This window comes from Lynx rufus, unplaced genomic scaffold (genome assembly GCF_022079265.1).
Source record: "Lynx rufus isolate CCGP_SWC_20201006 ecotype Redwood Valley unplaced genomic scaffold, mLynRuf1.p SCAF_5, whole genome shotgun sequence".
Classification (NCBI taxonomy): Eukaryota; Metazoa; Chordata; class Mammalia; order Carnivora; family Felidae; genus Lynx; species Lynx rufus.
The window spans coordinates 25,969,659-25,992,991 of record NW_025814867.1 but is presented as its reverse complement, the minus strand read 5'-3'; the positions used below and the strand labels follow the sequence as shown (position 1 = coordinate 25,992,991).

The 23,333-nt window shown below is 38.3% G+C and overlaps 1 protein-coding gene across 6 annotated transcripts in view; it reads right to left on the bottom strand.

Annotated features, from left to right (window-relative positions):
* Positions 1–23,333, bottom strand: part of HACL1 (2-hydroxyacyl-CoA lyase 1) — a 55,713-nt gene that overhangs the window by 15,522 nt on the left and 16,858 nt on the right. For 4 of the 6 annotated variants that reach the window (XM_047098929.1, XM_047098930.1, XM_047098931.1 and 1 more), the window contains 8 exons: positions 17,372–17,477; positions 14,587–14,670; positions 13,560–13,661; positions 11,348–11,502; positions 10,772–10,930; positions 8,917–9,024; positions 7,801–7,987; positions 2,842–3,876 (listed from right to left, as the gene is read on the bottom strand). In XM_047098929.1, the coding sequence (XP_046954885.1) occupies positions 3,844–3,876; positions 7,801–7,987; positions 8,917–9,024; positions 10,772–10,930; positions 11,348–11,502; positions 13,560–13,661; positions 14,587–14,670; positions 17,372–17,477 (934 nt within the window). In that variant the 3' untranslated portion in view covers positions 2,842–3,843. Of the gene's footprint in view, positions 1–2,841; positions 3,877–7,800; positions 7,988–8,916; positions 9,025–10,771; positions 10,931–11,347; positions 11,503–13,559; positions 13,662–14,586; positions 14,671–17,371; positions 17,478–23,333 lie in introns of those variants that run through there. The other 2 variants (XR_006965624.1, XM_047098932.1) reach the window with 2 other exon arrangements.

Here is a 23,333-nt window from a genome sequence, read left to right as displayed (position 1 = left end):
AGGCCTTAGAAGGGACAGAAGATCCTATGATAATCCAGTGGGAGCCAGAGGTGTAGACAGCGCTGCTTGTCAGATCCGAATCTAAGCAAGGTATACTTTTGCTTGCACCTCATCAATGGGGAGAATTCATAGGATCTTCAATTTCCTTTATCCACATTACTCCATTAGTCACATTAGCAGCAGCAAATGCAACCAGGAAACACCAGATGCTTCAGACTTCTTTCTGTATACATTTCACTTTCCAACGCAGGTAGCAGAGTTTCTCAGTCATAATTCCCATCTAGAATTTAACTGGTTTCCAACTTCCTTTAATGCGTTCAAATGAAATGCTACCCTAGTCACTCTGAATTTCCATTTGTTTCAGTCACCTGGCACTTCCACACGGGAATGCACTGCTCCCTGCTGCCTAGTGAAGAGTCTTGCAAATAGTAAAGGAACAAAAACATTTTTGGAATTCGTATTTTCATTTTCCTTTGGGGTTCAAAAGTCCTACTACTTCTTTGTAACAGAGTTGAGACCTTTTTTCCTAAGGAAAATATACTCACTTCACATGATAAACGGAGCTACTTCAAAGGTGCATGTGTTAAAAAACCATAGAAGGTATCCACTGAGTTATTTCTAACCATCATGAATTCTCATTCAACTATTACTTAGTGAACCCCTGCAGAGCAGGTGGCTGTATAAAGAAGGAAAAACAGTGGCGCCTGGCTGGCTCAGCCGGAAGAGCATGTGACTCTTGATCTCAGAGTCATGAGTTCAAGCCTCATGCTGGGTGTAGAGATTACTTAGAAATAACTTTAAAAATAACTTAAAAAATAACTTAAAAAAATAAGGTAAGTAAAATAACTTAAAAAAAAAAAAGGTAAGTAAAAACACACAACCCCTGTTTTCCAGGAAATGACTTATCTACTTGGGGAAGTAAGACCCATTTATTTAAAACATGAAGCCACACTGCTCAAGGCAGGATGTAATTCAGCCAGTGTCTCCTCTAAAGTCATATATTCCTAAAACACAGTCGCATCAGCATGCCTTCTATAGGCCAGGCATTGGGCTTGGAGTTTCAGGGTAGCATTCTGAATTCCCAAACAATCTCATGATGTAGGAAAGCTTTTAGAAAGAATATGAGTAGAGGAACTAACCCAAGAAGTCGTTTCCCACCCCAGATTTAGTTTTCCTAAATCAAGAAAGTAACCCAAATCTTTCAAAGTTCAGTTTTTATGAGACACTTGAGTATTCAACATACCAGGATCACATAAGAGTGTTCATTAAATCAACTAGGAGGTGCAAAATGTTGTATCATGGTAAATTTGACTATCAACCAGTAGATGTATCTTAGAGGGGCTTCTTCAATATCTTATCCTTCTAAGGGAAGATTCTTAGAAGGAAACCAATTTCAAGATTACTGTTACAAAATAGGTAGTCAGTGGACAGCGTCATCAAAGTGCTCCTAGACTAATCGGGTCTTCATATGCTCAGACTGACCTCTGCTGGATAGTCTACTAATGTGTTAACATGTTTGTTTTTTTTTTCCTCTTGAGCTAAATGTGGCTAGGGAACAAGCATTTTCCCCAAATTATATCTAGTATTTAGATTTACATAGTTCAGTTCACAGATATTCATCAAAGCTTCTACACTACTTTACAGCAAAATCTTGCATTGCACTTGGCTGCCAGAGGCAACCATCAATGGGTAGAGTAGGACACTGACAAGGTTACACGAGCTACCCACTCTCAACACTCTTTTTGATATTCTCTATGCTTTTATGCAGCCCAGGCCCTCTAGTGTGTACCTCAGAAGTATGTAAGTGTGTTTGCCATGTAGGCCCAATTTCAGGGGCTCACTGGGTAAAACCACAGCTCCCCGCAAGTGTCTTGACATCTCAAAGCTGGACTCCACTCTGTAGAAGTCACTTATGCCCCTAAATAGCCAATGGAGACAAATCTTATGTGTATATTGCAAACCAGCTGAACTTTGAGATAGAGTCATATGCTCCAATTCATATAAAATTCCAGATCATAAATGATACTTTTCAATTTCTAACATCCTTTTAAAATAATGTCTGTTTCTGATAAAAATTAAATAATTATTATTTTAAAATTTCGTAAAAGAAGGAAAAATTAAGGAAAATAAAAATTGCTTATAACTCCATCAACACGTTACATTAAAATTTTGGTTTATTTTGTGCCCATCTTTTTCTTTCTGTGTATGTATGACTGTGCGAGTATAGGTGTATACCCTGACCTGGATCCATCCATTTTGTAGCTTGTCTTTTCACTAGTATTATATTGTGATGATTCCTCCAGTTATATATACTCTTTTTTTAGAGAAAGAGCAAGCATGGCAGGGGCAGAGGGAGAAGGAGAAAGAATCTTAAGCAGGCTCCACACTGGGTAACACGGGACTCGATCCCATGCCCATGAGATCATGACCTGAACCGAAATAACAAGTCAGATGCTTACTGACTAAGCCACCCAGGTATCCCTATACATACTCATTAACACAATTTTTATTTTATGAGGTCAATAGGTCATAACATATGTAGCCAATGTCTTATTATTAAACATTGGCACTGTTTCTAAATTGTGCTGAATGGCCCTATATATAAATATTTGACAAAATATTTTATTATTTCTTTAGGACACACTCTCTAAATGGGCTCCCTGGGTCAAAAGTTATAGTGTATGAACATTTTTTTTTAATTTTATTTATTTATTTTGAGAGACAGAGCAAGTGGGGAGGGGCAGAAAGAAGGAGAGGGAGAGAATTCCAAGCAGGCTCCACGCTGTCAGTGCAGAGCCCAATGTGGGGCTCGAACTCATGAAACCATGAGATCATGACCTGAGCTGAAACCAAGAGTCAGACACTTAATCGACTGAGCCACCCAAGGCTCAGTATGAACATTTTTAAGATTCCAAATACAAGCACTGCTAGGATTACTCTATGAAAATGTACCAATTTCATCTTCCACCATAACACAGCAGTTCCGTCTTCATTTTACCCTCACCCTCATTGAGAATTATAATTTTGAAAGTGCTCTGCCAAGTGGATAGGCAAAAATAAGGGCTTGCAGTCTAACTTATATATTCACATTTATTCATACTCATTTTATTGTATTTTTTCCATTGATTATACGCTCATGCCCTTTGCTCATTTTTCTACTAGTGTGTTAATATTTTTCTTATTTATAAGAGTTCTTTATATATCAAAAGACTGTTGCCTCTGCTGGTCTCAATGTGGTACACATAAACTAAGGTTGCTAATCTAAACATACCCTGAAATTATCAGTTTAGGTATGGCATGACTTCTCCTTTGGCTCAGTAAGTTCTCTCCAGAAAAACAAAACAAAACAAAACAAAACCCCAATTCATAAAGTATAGAACAAGCCCCATTAAATACTGGGGGGGTCTAAGGTACAAAGTGATCAACAGATAAACTACAAAGTAGAAATAGCCTATATACTCCAACTTACTGAACATGCTTCTACATTAGAAAATTCTTGGGAGATTTTTTTTCTCCGAAGATGTTTTTTAAAAAACACGTGACTTTAAGAATGGATTTATGTGAAAGAAGACTGATGTGTAACTCAGCAGTTAGGCAGTTACAATGCTATTATTTAATAAAACTCTCTTTTTTCTTTCATCTGCCAATTGTTCTCTCTGTGGTAGAATACTGGTAACTTTTTCTGGTTTTAGTCACAGTCAATTCCTTTACTATAAGATGTCATTTGGAAATGTTTTTTTATTTTTCTTTGTATGATAATTTTAACATTTTAGTATTTTGCTGTGGAAAATAAAATTCCACCTTACAGGAAAGAAAACTCCTCACGACCATTCCCGGACATCTTTATATCTTAGAGCGTGTCAGCCAGTGAAAATCCTAGAAAAAGACAACAAACATTCAGTGAAAGAAGTAATTGTCTCAAACTATCCTCCTTTGCTTGCTCTAAAATCTAAAAGTCCCATTATAACCACATTTACCACAATGGTGGTAAATGAAGTTTGTCATTGGTCTTATGCCTTTCCCAAAAAGAAGCTAAAAACTCACAGTGAATCTTGCGGTCTTGTCCTATAAAATAACTATTATCAAGTAATCAGGGCACAAAAAACTAGAGTCCGAGAGAACCAGAAGTCGAGTCAAAAGAAGAAAGAAGAGGAGGAGTATCCAAATCCAAAAAGAAGCTGGGTAGGAAGAGCAGTGCACAGAAGCCAAGCCTTTCCCAGGATTCATACTATCCCACACATGTGGCCTGCACAGAGGTGACTGCAGAGATTAGGTCCTCTCTATAGTACAGCAGGAAGCAGTCAGTTTACATCGCAAATCAATGACCAAATGGCTGATGGACACACAGACAATCAATGAAAATGAACAGCCTGGAAACAATATGTGTGGAATTTACTGGAATGAGGATAACTCATGTTGAAGTGATAGATTCAAGAAATATAAGGATGATCCTTATGGAGTTATCAAAGAAGAGATAAGAAACTAAATTTCTCCAGCAATACCCCCCAAAATTCATAGAGAACTTGGAGAAGAGATCATTAGAAACCTGAACTCACTAGTGAGAGGGGACAATTCATTAGGGCTTTACTGTGACAAACATGGTTTCAAGACTATTTTGTGTGGTTCTGAATATATCTATTAAATCCATCCAATCTAATGTGTCATTTAAGGCCAATGTTTCCTTCTTGATTTTCTATCTGGATTATCTATCTATCCATTGATGTAAGTGGTGTATTAAAGTCCCCTACTATTTTTTGTAGTGCTATTTCTCCCTTTAGGTCTGTTAATATTTGCTTTATATATTTAGGTGCTCCTACGTCGTGTGCATAAATATTCACAAATGTCATACCCTCTTGTTGGATTAACCCCTTTACTACTATGTAGTGTCCTTCTTTGTCTCTTATTAAAATGCTTGTGTTTTTTTTTTTTTTAATTTTTTTTTCAACGTTTATTTATTTTTGGGACAGAGAGAGACAGAGCATGAACGGGGGAGGGGCAGAGAGAGGGAGACACAGAATCGGAAACAGGCTCCAGGCTCCGAGCCATCAGCCCAGAGCCCGACGCGGGGCTCGAACTCACAGACCGTGAGATCGTGACCTGGCCGAAGTCGGACGCTTAACCGACTGCGCCACCCAGGCGCCCCTAAAATGCTTGTTTTAAAGTCTATTGTGTCTCCATCCCCAAAGGCAAGGGAATTAAAAGCAAAAATGAATTACTGGGACCTTATGAAGATAAAAAGCTTCTGCACAGCAAAGGAAACAACCAACAAAACTAAAAGGCAACCAACGGAATGGGAAAAGATATTTGCAAATGACATATCGGACAAAGGGCTAGTATCCAAAATCTATAAAGAGCTCACCAAAGTCCACACCCGAAAAACAAATAACCCAGTGAAGAAATGGGCAGAAAACATGAATAGACACTTCTCTAAAGAAGACATCTGGATGGCCAACAGGCACATGAAAAGATGCTCAACATCGCTCCTTATTAGGGAAATACAAATCAAAACCACACTCAGATATCACCTCACGCCAGTCAGAGTGGCCAAAATGAACAAATCGGGAGACTATAGATGCTGGAGAGGATGTGGAGAAACGGGAACCCTCTTGCACTGTTGGTGGGAATGCAAATTGGTGCAGCCACTCTGGAAAACAGTGTGGAGGTTCCTCAGAAAATTAAAAATAGACCTACCCTATGACCCAGCAATAGCACTGCTAGGAATTTACCCAAGGGGTACAGGAGTACTGATGCATAGGGGCACTTGTACCCCAATGTTTATAGCAGCACTCTCAACAATAGCCAAAGTATGGAAAGAGCCTAAATGTCCATCAACTCATGAATGGATAAAGAAATTGTGGTTTATATACACAATGGAGTACTACATGGCAATGAGAAAGAATGAAATATGGCCCTTTGTAGCAACGTGGATGGAACTGGAGAGTGTGATGCTAAGTGAAATAAGCCATACAGAGAAAGACAGATACCATATGTTTTCGCTCTTATGTGGATCCTGAGAAACTTAACAGAAACCCATGGGGGAGGGGAAGGAAAAAAAAAAAAAGAGGTTAGAGTGGGAGACAGCCAAAGCATAAGAAACTCTTAAAAAGTGAGAACTGAGGGTTGATGGGGGGTGGGAGGGAGGGGAAGGTGGGTGATGGGTATTGAGGAGGGCACCTGTTGGGATGAGCACTGGGTGTTGTATGGAAACCAATTTGACAATAAATTTCATATATTGAAAAAATAAATAAATAAATACATGAAGGGCAAAAAAAAAAAATTCTTTATCACATTAAAAAAAAATAAAGTCTACTGTGTCTCAATGGAGTACTATGTGGCAATGAGAAAGAATGAAATATAGCCCTTTGTAGCAATGTGGACGGAACTGGAGAGTGTGATGCTAAGTGAAATAAGCCATACAGAGAAAGACAGATACCATATGTTTTCACTCTTATGTGGATCCTGAGAAACTTAACAGGAACCCATGGGGGAGGGGAAGGGAAAAAAAAAAAAAAAAGAGAGAGAGGTTAGAGTGGGAGAGAGCCAAAGCATAAGAGACTCTTAAAAAATGAGAACAAACTGAGGGCTGATCGGGGGTGGGAGGGAGGGGTGGGTGATGGGTATTGAAGAGGGCATCTTTTGGGATGAGCACTGGGTGTTGTATGGAAACCAATTTGACAATAAATTTCATATATTTAAAAAAAATTAGAATTTGTAGATTAAAAAAATACAATTCCTAAAAAAAATTAAAAAAAAATAAAGTCTATTGTGTCTGATATAAACATAGCTATCCCAGCTTTCTTTTGGTTTCCATTTGCATGGAATGTCTTTTTCCATCCCTTCACTTTCAGACTGTGTGTCCTTACATCTGAGGTGAGTCTCCTGTAGACAGCATATAGTGGGTCTTGTTTTCTTATCCATTCAGCCACTCCTCTGATTGGAGCATTTAGTCCATTTACATTTAAAGTAATTACAGATAAGTATGTACTTATTGCCATTTTGTTCATTGTTTCCTGGCTATTTTGTAGTTCTGTTCTGTTCCTTTCACCAAAGTCTCTGATATCTGTTTTTATAGAACATAATTTCAGTAGAACTTTATATATCTTATAGTTTCTAAATCAGTTAATTTACATTTCACTGATTGTCCAGGCATCCACTTGCCCACTGGTTTACTACCTTATTCAAAAAAGAAAATGATCTCATGGCATATATATGTATAAAGAACCAACACAGAAACTTCTTGAAAAAATGATCTGCTCTGAAAACAGTGACTGATACACAATGTGTAAGCATGGAAGACAGACATATCAGAGAGGACAACTGGCAGGACCAGGATCAGAGCACAAAATTAAGTATGAAAAGCAACTTAATCTGAGATGGGAGAGGATTATGCTACACACCTTATCATTTATTTTACAGCTGTAATCTACACTGTAGTTTTGCTATGGAGGCCAAAGTAACCAATTTTGAATGTAAGTGCACAAATCTTCCTCCCACTCTGTCTCATCCTCCCACTCTGTCTCCCACTCCCATTCTGCCTTTCAGCCACTGCAGCCTTCTTTCAGTTCCTCAGACCTGCCATGCTCCTTGCTGCCACAGAGCCTTTGCACATCTCTTCCCTAGCCTCTTTGCTTGAGACTGTCCCTACTTATCTTTTGGATCTCAGCTGAAGCATCAATCAGTTCCTCTAAGAAAGTGCCAAACTCAGAAACAGTTTAGAAAAAACAGTGTTCTATTTGGTAGATACTTCTAGGGATAGGATGGGAGATGCATTTCTGATTTCTGCTTGGCAACTGAATTTACCTGGGCTTTCCGCGTGGCTTGTGGCTCAATCATGATATTGATAAGAGAAGGTGCAGTTGTGTCTGCCAAACTCTCCCTCAGTGATTTTTGGAGCTCTTCCGGTGTTTGTACGAAATACCCTTTGCCTCCAAACGCAGTCATAACCTGCTCGTAATGTGAGTTTGGCAAAAGACAGACGGGAGGGGCCCTAAAAAAGGTCGTAAGTCAATAGAAAAAAAGCCATTCTCTGAAATAATCTGTGGAAAAATTTAGGCTGAGCTGAAAGGTGTACATTTATGTTCAACACCTAAAGATGCCAGTACACTAAACTTTCCATATATTTTTTGTTGTCTATACAGCAATGTCTAACAGGAATTTTTGTGATGAAAGAAATGTTTTATATTTACATTTAAATATAGATATTTATGTATACATTATCCAATATGATAGTCACTAGCGACCTGTTGCTGTGAGCACTTGAAACGTGACTAGTTAAAATAAGAACGATTTTTAAATTTAATTTAAATAGCCACACATGGCTAGTAGCTACTAGCTACTACACCATCAGCTACTATGAATCCAAAAGAAAAAGAAGAAAAGAGGAATGGTTACTGCAAAACACCAAGTAACAACAAAATGAGAAATGGAGTCAGTGAGGCAGAAGCAAACATACTCACATCCCATTCCACCCCTAGGCTGACTCCCACACGGCTAGCTACGATACTGTCACCGTTCGACTCTGCCACCAGATAATCAAGAATTAGTTAAGTAATAAAAAGAAGGAAGATCTCTGGACCATAAATAATGTGTTAACATCCATTTCCTCCATGGTGTAGTAGGAACAGAAGGACTGGAAGCATTTTGCAACAAGCCCTTTCATTAACAAAGCTTGCACATCAATCTTAATTGTCTGAGTCTTTAGTGGCTCCCTGATCATAAATTATTTATTGAAGCACCCCATCATGGGCAGTTGTACAAAGAGGGGCCATGCATATGGGGTTCCTGCCCTTTAGGGAGGCTGAAAATATAAATAAACAATATTCACACTACAGAAGCACATTATAATACAGCAGACTTTGTAAGGAGACATTAAAATAGATGAGGGAAAATAAATACATACTGTTCTGGGTTACTTACACTGCAGTAGCGTCTCCAAATTTTAACATTTCCTGCCAACTATCCACATCAAAACCTTGGTAAATTCCATTATTGTTCACCACCAAAAGAATGATGGGCAAGTTGTACCTAAAATTGAAAGCAAAATATAAAGGAAATCATTCTTCATTCTAAAGCACTTTATTATCTTCAGGCTGAAACTTTAACTTAAAAATGGATAGTTTTCTAGAAATAACCTTTTTTGTAATATTAGGGTAAGACTAAAACTTAAACATTTGTTACCTAAAAAGGAACATCAAATCATTAATGGAAATACGGAGTCAGAAAGGATGTAAGAACACCAGGTGCTAGCATTATGCATCTGTGGACCTCACTGTGCTTTTCTGAACCTTGGTTTTCATAGATCCAGGTGCTAAGAAGGACACCTTCCACCTTCCATATTTAATACCTTCTGAAGCACCACTTCTAGGTGGTGCCTAAGAGTACTATTTGAAAAGTATCTTTTTATTTCCTGAACTCCTCACAGACAAGCAGTATTTGCTAGATGCTGTGGGAAGCATACAAGTGACTAGCATACATTCTCTTCTCTGAAACCACTTTGCTCCAAGTTGGAAAAGCATTATATGGGGATGCCTGAGTGGCTCAGTTGGTTAAGCGTCCCACTTCGGCTCAGGTCATGATCTCACAGTTCGTGACTTTGAGCCCCGCATTGGGCTCTGTGCTGACAGTTCAGAGACTGAAGCCTGCCTCAGATTCTGGGTCTCCCTTTCTCTCTGCCCCTCCCCCACTCTCTGTCTCTCTCAAAAATAAAAACATTAAAAAAATTAAAAAAATAAAAGCATTGTATAATAGAGAAAAAGAGAGTATTTAATAATGTGCTAAACAGTACTGTAAAGATGAAAGGATGATTAACTTTTACTAACGACTGACAAAAGAACATGGGCTTTGTTTTGTACACACATAATTTCTGAGACCAGGTGTAAAAACAAAACTACACGGCATACTGTTATGTAATAGGACTGTGGAAACTACTTGCGCTCCATGCTCAACGGGAATCATGACTCTCTAGAAGGCTGGCTTTTCCATAAATCATCTTTTTGGTGTATACCACTCGGGTTGTCAATACAGACATTCTAACAAGTACATTTTTCCATCTGATCTTGAAAGTGTTGTATACCAAAGCTCTGAAAGCCCCCAAAACATGATTTACAAAGGGTCTAATAAGAGTCCTGGCTAAGAATAAAGAAGGACTTTACTACAGTTTAAATAATTAGGGAGAAAAAAGTCCCCATCCTTCTATAGCAGGATCTACAGCTCGTGAGTTTCTCCCTATAAACAACCCTCACAACTATAAACATAATCTGAACAGCTCACATTCAATGAACAATCGTCTCGAGCTTTACCTAGATTACCTCATTCAATCCTCACTACCGTTCTCTAAGGTAGGAACTATTACGATTCCTCTCCCTATTTTAGAGGAGACAGCAGCTTAGTAAAGTAACTTAACCCACATCACCTGGCTCTGCTGTGGTCAACCAGTATTTAAATCCAGACCATGGACCCAGAGGCTGTGCTCTTACCCACAAAGCTTTGCTGTCTCCCTGCCAAAAACAAGCTTTTCTCAGACTAGAACTTTTTGGAGTGATCTCAAAACCACTCCTCACAGTTTTGCGGGTTTGGGGCATGTAGTAAAGAGGTCATGAACACACTGTCCTAGATGAGAAAGACCCCGGGGTTATTTCACACTAGTATTCTCAGGACACAGCACAGAGTGTGTACAGGGCATTTGGCACATGGTGAACGCTGAGTAAGCATCTGTTAGGCAAGTGAGTCTTTATTCTTTATCTTTTGGAGAAAGAAATGAATGCTGTTGTACCTACAGATGGTTTCCACTTCCATGCCAGAAAACCCAAATGCACTGTCTCCTTCCACACAGATGACCCGCTGACCTGTGTTTCTAGCTTTAGCCAGTATAGCGGCTGCAATGGCAAAGCCCAAACCAACTCCCATGGTTCCAAAAGTACCAGCATCAAGCCTGTTGGGGGAAAAAGCTAAAATGAAACCCTCTGGGGCACGTTGCAGATGGTGGGTGGGCACAAATCTAGTCATACTCATGTGTAAAATAGAGAACAATAAAAACATTCTCTGTCTTTAATATAAAGTTTTTAGACTGTGAGGAACCAACTAGTCAAGGATAAGCGGTATGAGAGGAAAAAGTCTCTCGTGATGGCTTGGAAAACTGTGAATATATCCTTGGAACGGTAAATATACAAATTATCACATGACCTCAAAGACATATCAAACATAAAAACTCTGCCAAATCTCACCTAAGAATACTTTTATGGAATATATCTTTATGCACTGAACATGTATAATCCTCAAATGTTTTATGAGCCTGCATTACTATAGTTTCAAAGTTAACACATTAAAATTACTTTTCTGGAAGCCTTACCTGTGACGAGGAAGGTAGTTTTGAAGCACAGTGCGTCCAATATCCATAGTATTTGCTCCTTCACTTACTACAAAACAGTCTCTAGGTAGCTGTTCTTGAACATGATAGAATACTGTGTAATAATTCATAGGCAGAGATTTTTGGGAAGCTAATTCCTAAAGTATTTGAGGGAAATATAATCAAATTAGGTTGAGATACAGTGAAAAATGAGGAATGTCAATAAGCTACTACCAAACTCATTTGGAAAGAGGCTACAAGCTACAAAGTTCCCAAATGGCCTCTCTTAGAAGCTAATGGATCTGTGGACAGTCCTGTGGGACAGGCTAAGAAAAATGGGTTCCACAGTCCCAGTCTGGGACACAATCAAATAATCTAGGGAATATCTTTCTTCTTGGAGATCCACGATACACATTAGCATCCTAAAGTCAGACAAGTCGTATGGTAAAGATAGCTGGAAACATTGGGTTAAACAAAACTAAACAGTCTTATTTGAGTACTTTTATGAATACACTTCCTTAGAAAGTAAAAATTTTATTCTAGAATACTTTAATCTGAAATACGCCCTGAATCTTAAAATAAAAATGAAGTCAGGATTTTAGAAAATCTGAAAATCTGGTTCTTCTCCACATGCATTAGAGAGCAAAGGAGATACGCTTCACCCACTAAAGAGTCTTTGAATGGAGCAAGATAAGTGCCTTTGTCTAGCCATATGTCTTTTAGAGCAGAGAGAAAGCCACATGGGGCTTTAGCAGCAACAGTCCCAAGGGTTTCCAGCATTGCCTCTTCACCTGTGCTGTTTTGGCCTGTTGGAGGTTATACCTAAGATGGATGAGGCACCGTCCTATACTCCTGCACCAGAGAAGAGAGGAAAGTTCCTCCCATCTTAAACTAGTATGATTCCTAGGAAAAAGAAGGGATTAATCATGGTACCACTTAGGAAAATAGAATTGAGACTGTCTCTTGATAGAAATAGCCACTGATTAATATTCCAATAAAACATAGAATTATGTATAGTTAATTCTGCTGTTTTTGAAAATGTGAATTTATTCCAAGACATCTGACATATAAAGGAATAACATGAGCACAATGCAAATTTCACATTTGCTCCTGTAGGAGTCCATCAGTGAGAAACACTACATGAACACAGAAAACTGCACCCAGCTGAACCAAGATGCACAGGAATACACAAAACATCAGAAAAAATCATGAACAACCTTTCTCACAATCAAAGAAAAAAATTCTACCTATATACGAAGACCCTAAATAGAAATCACCACATCCTACAGAGGTGGTTCATTTCACTGCTAGTAGTGGATGGTCTGGTAGTTTCACACATTACTATAGTTTCCAAAGCCTTTAGATATCAGGCAAAGCCATGAATGCAGATGAGGAAGTCACAAAATAATTTTCTGTGGTGACACAAAAGTTAATTTAAAAAGGGTGTAAGTGGTCTCACAAAAAAAAAAAAACAACAAAGAAAGAAAGAAAAGAAAGAAAAGAAAAGTGAGGTGATGGATGTGTTAGTGAACTAGATGGGGGCAATCCTTCCACAGTGTATATGCATTATCAAATCATCGTGATATACCTTTAAATATCTTACAATTTTAAGTGTCAATTATACCTCAACAAAGCTGACATTTTTTTTAAAAAAGGCTATACATTGGAACAAATTTTCAATTTTGATGAAACACTTATTATACATGCATGCCTTGAAGGACTTATATCTTAAGGGTAGAAAAACATGCCCCAGTTTAAGATTCCAAAAGATTTCTTAATTGTGATTTGGTGCCAAGGTCAAACTGAGGACAGTGAGCCCTACCCATTCACATGGGCTCTTATTACTTTCTGTCCAATGTCAGATCAGCCTCCTTCCACCATGTCACGCTAACTCACAAGCTGAGATCCTCCCAATGCCCACTTCCACAAGAGACTTCAGGTCTTTTTCAAGGAAAAGTACTATATTTATTGAAGTATGTATGTCTTAACCATTTAACATGTGTAGAATTTTGCCACCATTTTTATTAGGTTCCTATCTTAATGTTTCACAAAGTTGACAGCTGTGCCTCTAAACCTTTTTCCCCATAAATCCCACGGTTTTTACTCCATGATTTTACATAGCGTGGTGATTTAGGAATGCGTAGGTCATGTTATGACAGATCTACTGGAACCATGGGCCTGAAGTGTTTCTAAATTTCTGTGAGTCTCGTATTACCTTGGATGCGGCTTCATTGCTCTTCATTTTTTCTCTCAGAGTTTTCCACCAGCTGCTCTCTGGAGGATACTGCCATGGCGTTTTATCAAATTGTTCTAAAAGCTAAAAAACCACACTTTTACTTTTTGAAAATAAGCTTATGTCATATTAACACAACAATATCTTGTTAAAGAAGATGATACTGCTATGCTATCCTGCCCTTCTCATCACTCCTACTGTCTGCACTCTAGGCAGCTAACAACTGGGGCAACACGGAAAGCGTTCGTTTGGGTCAGTGTGGACTTCTGCCAAATGGGATTTCCACAGAACACAAGGGAAATGCTACCTCACCTCACAGGCAGGGGCTTTTATGTCCTCCTCAGCTTTTGACACTAGAAAGAAAATCACCCCCACCGTAGAATCCTTGCAGAAAGGACAAGAGCCCCAAATATCCAGGGACTTCAGAGATACAAACCAAATGTTCCAGAATGTTCTAATATGTGATTGGGGATTGCTTCCTAATATTATGTAGTCATGATAACAACACCAATTTGTATCCAATATCAAGTGAAAGATGTCACTATACTTTATCTCCTGATATAGTGAACTGTATAAATTACATACAAATAATGAGTACCATTTGAAGAGTAAAAAAATCTCTTTATTGCCTAATGAAATACTAAGTTAGGTTTTTCCAGTACATTAAGACATTTCTTGGCTGTAAGTTCAGTTACTCTGGAAGCTGTATTATAATTTTTCAGAGAGCTGAATCCTATTTAGTATATCACTGTTTGCCTACTGACTGCCTTTAAGTCTTCATCGCCTTCCAAAATGATCAACTTACTTGCTTAAAAATGATTTATATATAAGGAGTTGGATTTACTGAGTTCCAGAGTTCTTTTCAAGACTAGCTTTCCATCATAAATTTTGCTTAAAATAGATATTAATAAGCCTGTCATCAAGTGAATCAAGGCTGAGACATTTTTAACAACAGACTATTGCTTAAAGACCAATCCATATAAATTAAAGCCTACGTAAAAGCTCTTACCTGTTTAGTGACAGCATTTATGTCTCCTAGCAAAGTCACAGCAGGCTTTACATTATTCCCCAATTCTTCTGCACAGATATCAACCTAAAAGAGATAAAGCTTAAGAACAAGCCATGCTTATTCTTAAAAATCTTTAAGAAGTCAATTAACACTGGGGCGCCTGGGTGGCTCAGTTGGTTAAGCGTCTGACTTCAGCTTAGGTCACGATCTCGCCGTTCATGAGATCGAGCCCTGGATCGAGCCCTGGATCGCGCTCTGTGCTGACAGCTCAGAGCCTGGAGCCTGCTTCAGATTCTGTGTCTCCCTCTCTCTCTGCCCCTCCCCTGCTCATGCTGTCTCTCTCTCTCAAAAATAAATATTAAAAAAGATGTTTGTTAATAAAAATAAAAAAGAAGTCAAGTAATACTGAATAAATGAACTGTGTATATGTAACAAATGATAAAGATGATTTTATATCCAAGATATTTCCTAATAAAAGTAAAAATCCATAGAACTGTAAGTATCACAGCAAGTACAGAAACCTCATCATCTTCCTTCATTTTAATGTCTACTCTGTAGATTTGGGTATTGTTCTATTATACCCACAGGAATCCATCTGACTTGATCAATGATAGTTTTGAATTTCATCAATAATAAGGTTTTGTTTAATTATACTGTAGTTCCCTACTTAGAGCAGCTCTCAAATGTGAACTATCAGAATCACCTGGTAGCCTTGTTAAACCACAGACTGCAAGAGTCTACTTCAGAGTTTCAGCAGCTCTGAATGAGGCCCCAAAATGTGGTTTTCTAACAGGTTTCCCAGGTGATGCTGATGCTGTTGGTCCGGGGACCACACTTTGAGAACTACTACTCCCTAGGGTATAGCATGATTACTTTCCACTTACCCAGAGGCCCCATTTCTGAATGGCCATGGGCAAGTGAAAATAGCTGTGCAAGGAGTTGTAATTTAGCCACCCTAAAGGGGATGCACTGTATTCTGTACTCAAGAGATATAATCAAGAGGCAGCAGCATCTTCCAGGGAAACCCCAGTCTTGCTTATTTGCAGTGTTAGTTCTCCCATAGCCCCAGGGGGGAATGGGACTATTAGAAGTTGACTCCTTAAAAAGTAAACAGGGAGAAGATAGCAATTGTAGCTGGGTCATCAAACACCATACACAATCTCTGGAGGACAAACAGATTCACGTTGTACTATATAGGCAGTACTTTCCACACCAATAAGGAAACTGGCTTAGAAAGAGGATCATAATGATACATGAATCATCAGAGTGAGGTCAGAGTATATATTCCACTATTCAGTGACAGGTAAAAGCATTTAGAGATTCCTAATCAAAGGGTGTTGGAAAGATTTGGCATCTTGGGTGCCTGGCTAGCTCAGTCAGTGGAGCGTATGAATCTCGATCTTGGGGTTGTGGGTTCAACCCTATGTTGTGTGTAGAAATAACTTTTTAAAAAAATCTTAAAGAGAAAGATTTGGCATCTAAAAAAACAACTCATGGACACATGGAAGCTTGCTCATTAATGTCTTGTTAGCGCATATCTGCATTTGTGGCAGGGCCTGATAGCTGCTATCTAATCTTCCCTCCTTCCTTAGGAATACCCCTTGAAGACTGTTTCCTAGTTCCCTTCATCCAGAGTGGGCAGTGAGACATAAGCAAAAGTTGTAGGGTGGGGCTTCAAGAGTTGGCCCTATTAATAAAACTACCATATCCCCCCTTTCCCAAATCGTCCTATTTCCTGCCCGGAATCATAACCTGATGGTTGGCACTCCAGCAGCCATTTTGGATGATGCAACCTTGATGGGTGGAAACCAGGCACTAAGGATGGAGAAGAAAGATAGAAAAAGCCAGAATCCCTGATGACATTGAAAGTCTGCATTCTAGCCATGAACCACCTACTTCTGCACTTCACGTTATGTAAGAGAAAAATAACCCCCTAAATCTTTTTAAAAAATAAATAAAATGGGGCGCCTGGGTGGCGCAGTCGGTTAAGCGTCCGACTTCAGCCAGGTCACGATCTCACGGTCCGGGAGTTCGAGCCCCGCGTCGGGCTCTGGGCTGATGGCTCAGAGCCTGGAGCCTGTTTCCGATTCTGTGTCTCCCTCTCTCTCTGCCCCTCCCCCGTTCATGCTCTGTCTCTCTCTGTCCCAAAAATAAATAGGCGTGGAAAAAAAAAAAAAATTTAAAAAAAAAAAAAATAAAAAATAAATAAATAAAATAAGGGGCGCCTGGGTGGCGCAGTCGGTTAAGCGTCCGACTTCAGCCAGGTCACGATCTCGCGGTCCGTGAGTTCGAGCCCCGCGTCAGGCTCTGGGCTGATGGCTCAGAGCCTGGAGCCTGTTTCCGATTCTGTGTCTCCCTCTCTCTCTGCCCCTCCCCCGTTCATGCTCTGTCTCTCTCTGTCCCAAAAATAAATAAACATTGAAAAAAAAAAAAAAATAAATAAATAAAATAAAAAGAAAACTCAATCTCTAACAATGCTGAATGTTTTGTTCTAATCTACCATTGTACTCAAACCCCTTCTGTCTGCCTTTATATATACTTGAACTATGAAGAAGAGGCAAATTATGCTTTTCAAACTATTTAAAACTTGGTTTTGAAAGGTTTTCTGGTTAGAAGTAAAGTGGCACATTATGTTTCATAGGCTTGAAAAGGCAGCTTACTTTGGTACCTGTAATTATGTTAGACGATAAAAACCTACAAAAGCCAAGAAGAAAGCGGAGCTGACAATAGCTGAGGACAATAAGTCACAGATAGCTCTGGTTTTAAATCTCGGCACTCTGAGTACCTGGATAAACTTCACATCTGGCTGGTATCTTGGAGGCAGTCCAAAATGCAAAATCCAATTTAATCGGGCACCAAATAACACAATTACATCAGCAAATTGCAAAGCCCTATTAAAAAGAAAAATCTGTTTAATACAAAAAGTATGTATCTATTATTTCTTATTTGAATTATTCTAAAATCATTTTTTAAATATTTATAAAAGTTCAAATGATTTGGAGGTTATTTTATTTTAGTTTTCAGAATCAGCTTCTAGAGTAAATTTGATCTTTCAAACCAAAATAATTTATGAAGCCATTCTATTTAAATAGTAATCTACAAGGTAAAATAAGTAGAAAAATATTATAAGACTATACCTATTTCATTGTTTATTATTGTTTATCATTAGAAAAATTATTATAAGTCTACTGTAGATAATGTGGAAGAATAGAAACAGCATAAAGAAAAAAAACCTCATGCAGTAATACTATCAACTTTTAAGCTATTGTCAGTAGTCTGGTATATTTTCATCTCTAGTCTTCTTTCTATGCAAGCATATTTTTACATAGTTGAGCTTATATGCTATAATACTGTCTCATGCACTTTTGCTTATTATTACATTTTCCTTATCATTAGGTTCTTAAAATTTTTATCATTTTTATGCTCTATTTATATTTTTTTAGTAATCTCTATACCCAACGTAGGTCTTGAACGCACAACCCTGAGATCAAGTTGCATGCTCTTCTGACTGAGCCAGCCAGGCACCCCTTAAATACAATTTTGAAAGGTTGCATATTTTGCAGAACACGTATACCAAATTTATTAAATCTTTTAATTACTGGATAATCTGTTATTAATAGTACTGGGTTGCACATCTTTATGCTTAAATCTTTTTTTTATGTTTACTTATTTTGAGAGAAAGTGAGCAGGGGAGGGGGAGAGAGGGAGAGGAGAGAGAACCCCAAGCAGGCTCCACGCTCAGTGGCGCCTGAGGCTGAGCCGTTATCAAGAGTCGGATGTCTAACTGATTGAGCCACACAGGCGCCCCTACACTTGAACATCTAATGCATGTTTCATACTGATTCCTAGAAGCAGGTATTTGTAAGACGATTGATTCATACTCCCAAAATGCTTTCAAAAAATTTACCAAATGTATTAATAGTTTTATTTTATATATCTTAATATCCTTGTCAATACAACGAATTTTTTAAAAATAATTTTTACTTTGACATGCACACTGATATTAAGTCATCTTTGCTTTGTTCTTACCTCATACACCTTTGCTTACTTTATGCTGTATCATTTGCTTCAGATGTTCTTATATGTAACTGTCTTTTTATTGATCCAATCAATAATGTTTCTACCTTTCTACAGAAGGATTTATATCATAATTGCTATGGGGTTCTTTTTTCACTTCTCATTTTTCTGCTTCTTGGCTGTTTCCCTTTTATCCTACATTTTTCTATAGGGGATCTATTCTTTTGCTTTTGTCTTCTTCAGTGAGGATATCATACATGAAATAGCATTTTCATATACTGTATTGGTCCTGTGGGACCCAATTTAACAACTGCAATAAGATAAAAACTGCAGTTAGAAGAATAGATTTGCTTATTGATACTTGATAATATTGATTCGATTATTTATGACTGCTTGGAATCTTTTTTACACTATTAACTTCTTTTTTCAAGATAAATATTCTTCATTGTTACTTCTTTTTTTTTCTTTTTTAATTTACATCCAAGTTAGTTAGCATACAGTGCAATAATGATTTCAGAAATAGAATCCAGTGATTCATCCCCTACATATAACACCCAGCGCTCATCTCAACAAGTGTCCTCCCTAATGCCCCTTGCCCATTTAGCCTATCCCCCAACCACAACCCTCCAGCAACATTGTTTGTTCTCTGATTTTGAGTCTCTTATGGTTTGTCCCCCTCCCTGTTTTTATATTATTTTTGCTTCACTTCCCTTCTGTTCATCTGTTTTGTATCCTAAATTCCACGAGTCATATATTTGTCTTTCTCTGACTAATTTCACTTAGTATAATGCGCTCTAGTTCCATCCATGTTGCAAATGGCAAGATTTCATTCTTTTTGATCAAGTAATATCCCATTGCATATATATACCACATCTTCTTTATCCATCAATGGACATTTGGGTTCTTTCCACATTTTGGCTATTGTCGATAGCTCTGCTATAAACATTAAGGTGCATGTGCCCCTTCAAAACAGCACTCCTGTATCCTTTGGATAAATACCTAGTAGTGCAATTGCTGGGTCATATGGTAGTTCTGTTGTTAATTTAATATAATTTATTGTCAAGTTAACTAGCATAACTAACATACAGCTTGGTTTCAGTGGTAGATTCCCGTGATTCATCGCTTACATACAACACCCAGTACTCATCCCAAGAAGTGCCCTCCTCAATGCCCATCACCCATTTTCCCCTCTCCCCTCCGCCATCAACCCTCAGTTTGTTCTCTGTATTTAAGAGTCTCTTATGGGTTTGCCTCCTTCTCTGTTTGAAACTATTTTCCCCCTTCCCTTCCTCCATGGTCTTCTGTTAAGTTTCTCAAGTTCCACATATGAATGAAAACATAGGAGATCTTTTTCTGACTTAGTTCACTTAGCATAATACCCTCCAGTTCCATCCATGTTGTTGCAAACGGCAGGATTTCATTCTTTCTCATTGCCAAGTAGTATTCCATTGTATATATAAACCACGTCTTCTTTATCCATTCAGCAGTTGATGGATATTTGGGCTCTTTCCATGATTTGGCTATTGTTGAAAGTGCTGCTATAAACATTGGGGTACAAGTGCCCCTATGAATCAGCACTCCTGTATCCTTTGGATAAATTCCTAGTAGTGCTATTGCTGGGTTGTAGAGTAGTTCTATTTTTAATTTTTTGAGGAACCTCCACACTGTTTTCCAGAGTATGGAAGTCCTGAAGTCCAGAATTGTGATGCCTCCAGCTTTGGTTTTCTTTTTCAGGACTGTTTTGGCCATTCGGGGTCTTTTCTGGTTCCATACAAATTTCTAGGATTGTCTGTTCTAGCTCTGTGAAGAATACTGGTGTTATTCTGATAGGGATGCACCGAATATGTAGATTGCTTTGGATAGTATCGACATTTTAACAATATTTGTTCTTCCAATGCAGGAGCATGGAATATTTTTCCATTTTTTTGTGTGTGTCTTCATTTTCTTTCATAAGCTTTCTATAGTTTTCAGCGCATACATTTTTCACTTCTTTGGTTAGGTTTATTCCTAGGTATTTTATGGGTTTTGGTGCAATTGTAAATGGGATCAATTCCTTGATCTCTCTTTCTGCTGCTTCATTATTGGTGTATAGAATAGAAATACAACCGATTTCTGTGCACTGGTTTTATATCCTGCGACTTTGCTGAATTCACGGATCAGTTCTAGCAGTTTTTTGGTGGAATCTTTTGGGATTCCCACATAGAGTATCATGTCATCTGCGAAGAGTGAAAGTTTGACTTTCTCCTTGTGGATCTGGATGCCTTTTATTTCTTTGTGTTGTCTGATTGCTGAGGCTAGGACTTCCAACAGTATGTTGAATAACAGTGGTGAGAGTGGACATCCTTGTCGTGTTCCTGACGTAAGGGGAAAAGGTCTCAGCTCTTTCCCATTGAGGAGGATGATATTAGTGGCAGGTCTTTCATATAAGGCTTTTATGATCTTGAGGTATGCTCTTTCTATCCCTACTTTCTTGAGGGGTTTTATCAAGAAAGGATGCTGTATTTTGTCAAATGCTTTCTCTGCATCTATTGAGAGGATCATGCGGTTCTTGTCCTTTCTTTTATTAATGTGATGTATCACACTGATTGATTTGCAGTTATTGAACCAGCCCTGCATCCCAGGTATAAATCCCACTTGATCATGGCGAATAATTCTTTTAATGCACTGTTGGATCCGGTTGGCTAGTATTTTGTTGAGAATTTTTGCATCCATGTTCATCAGGGAAATTGGTCTGTAGTTCTCCTTTTTAGTGGGGTCTTTGTCTGGTTTTGGAATCAAGATAATGCTGGCCTCGTAGAATGAGTTTGGAAGTTTTCCTTCCATTTCTGTTTTTTAGAACAGCTTCGAAAGAATAGGTGTTAACTCTTCTTTAAATGTTTGGTAGAGGGGCGCCTGGGTGGCTTGGTCGGTTAAGCGTCCGACTTCGGCTCAGGTCACAATCTCATGGTCCGTGAGTTCGAGCCCCGCGTCGGGCTCTGTGCTGACAGCTCAGAGCCTGGAGCCTGTTTCAGATTCTGTGTCTCCCTCTCTCTCTGCTCCTCCCCTGTTCATGCTCTGTCTCTCTCTGTCTCAAAAATAAATAAACGCTGGGGCGCCTGGGTGGCGCAGTCGGTTAAGCGTCCGACTTCAGCCAGGTCACAATCTCGCGGTCTGTGGGTTCGAGCCCCGCGTCAGGCTCTGGGCTGATGGCTCAGAGCCTGGAGCCTGTTTCCGATTCTGTGTCTCCCTCTCTCTCTGCCCCTCCCCCGTTCATGCTCTGTCTCTCTCTGTCCCAAAAATAAATAAATGTTGAAAAAAAAATTAAAAAAATAAAAAAATAAATAAACGTTAAAAAAAAATTAAAAAAAAAAAATAAACGTTTGGTAGAATTCCCCTGGAAAGCCATCCAGCCCTGGACTCTTGTTTTTTGGGAGATTTTTGATTACTGATTCAATTTCTTTAGTGGCTATGGGTCTGTTTAAATTCTCTATTTCTTCCTGTTTCAGTTTTGGTAGTTTATATTTTTCTAGGAATTTTTCCATTTCTTCCAGATTGCCTAATTTATTGGCATATAATTACTCACAATATTCTCTTATTATTGTTTGTATTTCTGCAGTGTTGGCTGTGATCTCTCCTCTTTCATTCTGGATTTTATTTATTTGGCTCTTCTCCTTTTTCTTTTTGACCAATCTGGCTAAAGGTTTATCAGTTTTGTTAATTCCTTCAAAGAACCAGCTCCTGGTTTCACTGATCTGTTCTACTGTTTGTTTTTTAAATTTCAATAGCATTGAGTCCATGGGGAGGGGAAGAAAAAAAAAAAAGAGGTTAGAGACTGAGAGAGCCAAAGCATACGAGACTCTTAAAAACTGAGAACAAGCTGAGGGTTGATGGGGGAGGGAGGGTGGGTGATGGGGATTGAGGAGGGCACCTTTTGGGATGAGCACTGGGTGTTGTATGGAAACCAATTTGACAATAAATTTCATATTAAAAATAAATTTCAATAGCATTGATTTCTGCTCTAATCTTTATTATTTCCCATCTTCTGGTGGTTTTGGGGATTTGCTGTTCTTTTTCCAGCTCTTTAAGGTATAAGTTTAGGTTGTGTATCTGAGACCTTTCTTCCTTCTTTAGGAAAGCCTGCATTGCTACATACTTCCCTCTTATGATGGCTTTTGCTGCATGTTTTGGGCTGTCATGTTATCATTTTCATTGGCTTCCATGCACTTTTTAATTTCCTCTTTAATTTCTTGGTTAACTCATTCATTATTTAGTAGGATGTTCTTTAATCTCCAAGTATTTGTGGTCATTCCAAATTTTTTCTTGTGGTTGATTTTGGGTTTCATAGCATTGTGGTCTGAAAATATGCATGGTATGATCTAAGTCTTTCGTACTTGTCAAGGGCTGATTTGTGTCCCAGTATGTGATCTATTCTGGAGAATGTTCCATGTGTTTAATATTACCTTCTTAAACTTCTGATGGAATGAAGATAAACTTCAGCTCAAGCCAAGTTAAAATACAAATATATAAATATACACATGCACACACTAAAACCTTAACAGGGTAAGAATTTGCTTACTGTACAATGTATACCAATATGAAAAAAAAGTAAAGGTATAGTCTATACTTGTATAGATTAAGGTATAATCTATTTAAGATAGCATTAAATGAGCAAAAATTACATTCTAAAAACCCTCAATGTTAATTTTAGTGTGTGCATGAGATTATGAAAAGCACCAAATGCATAACCATGG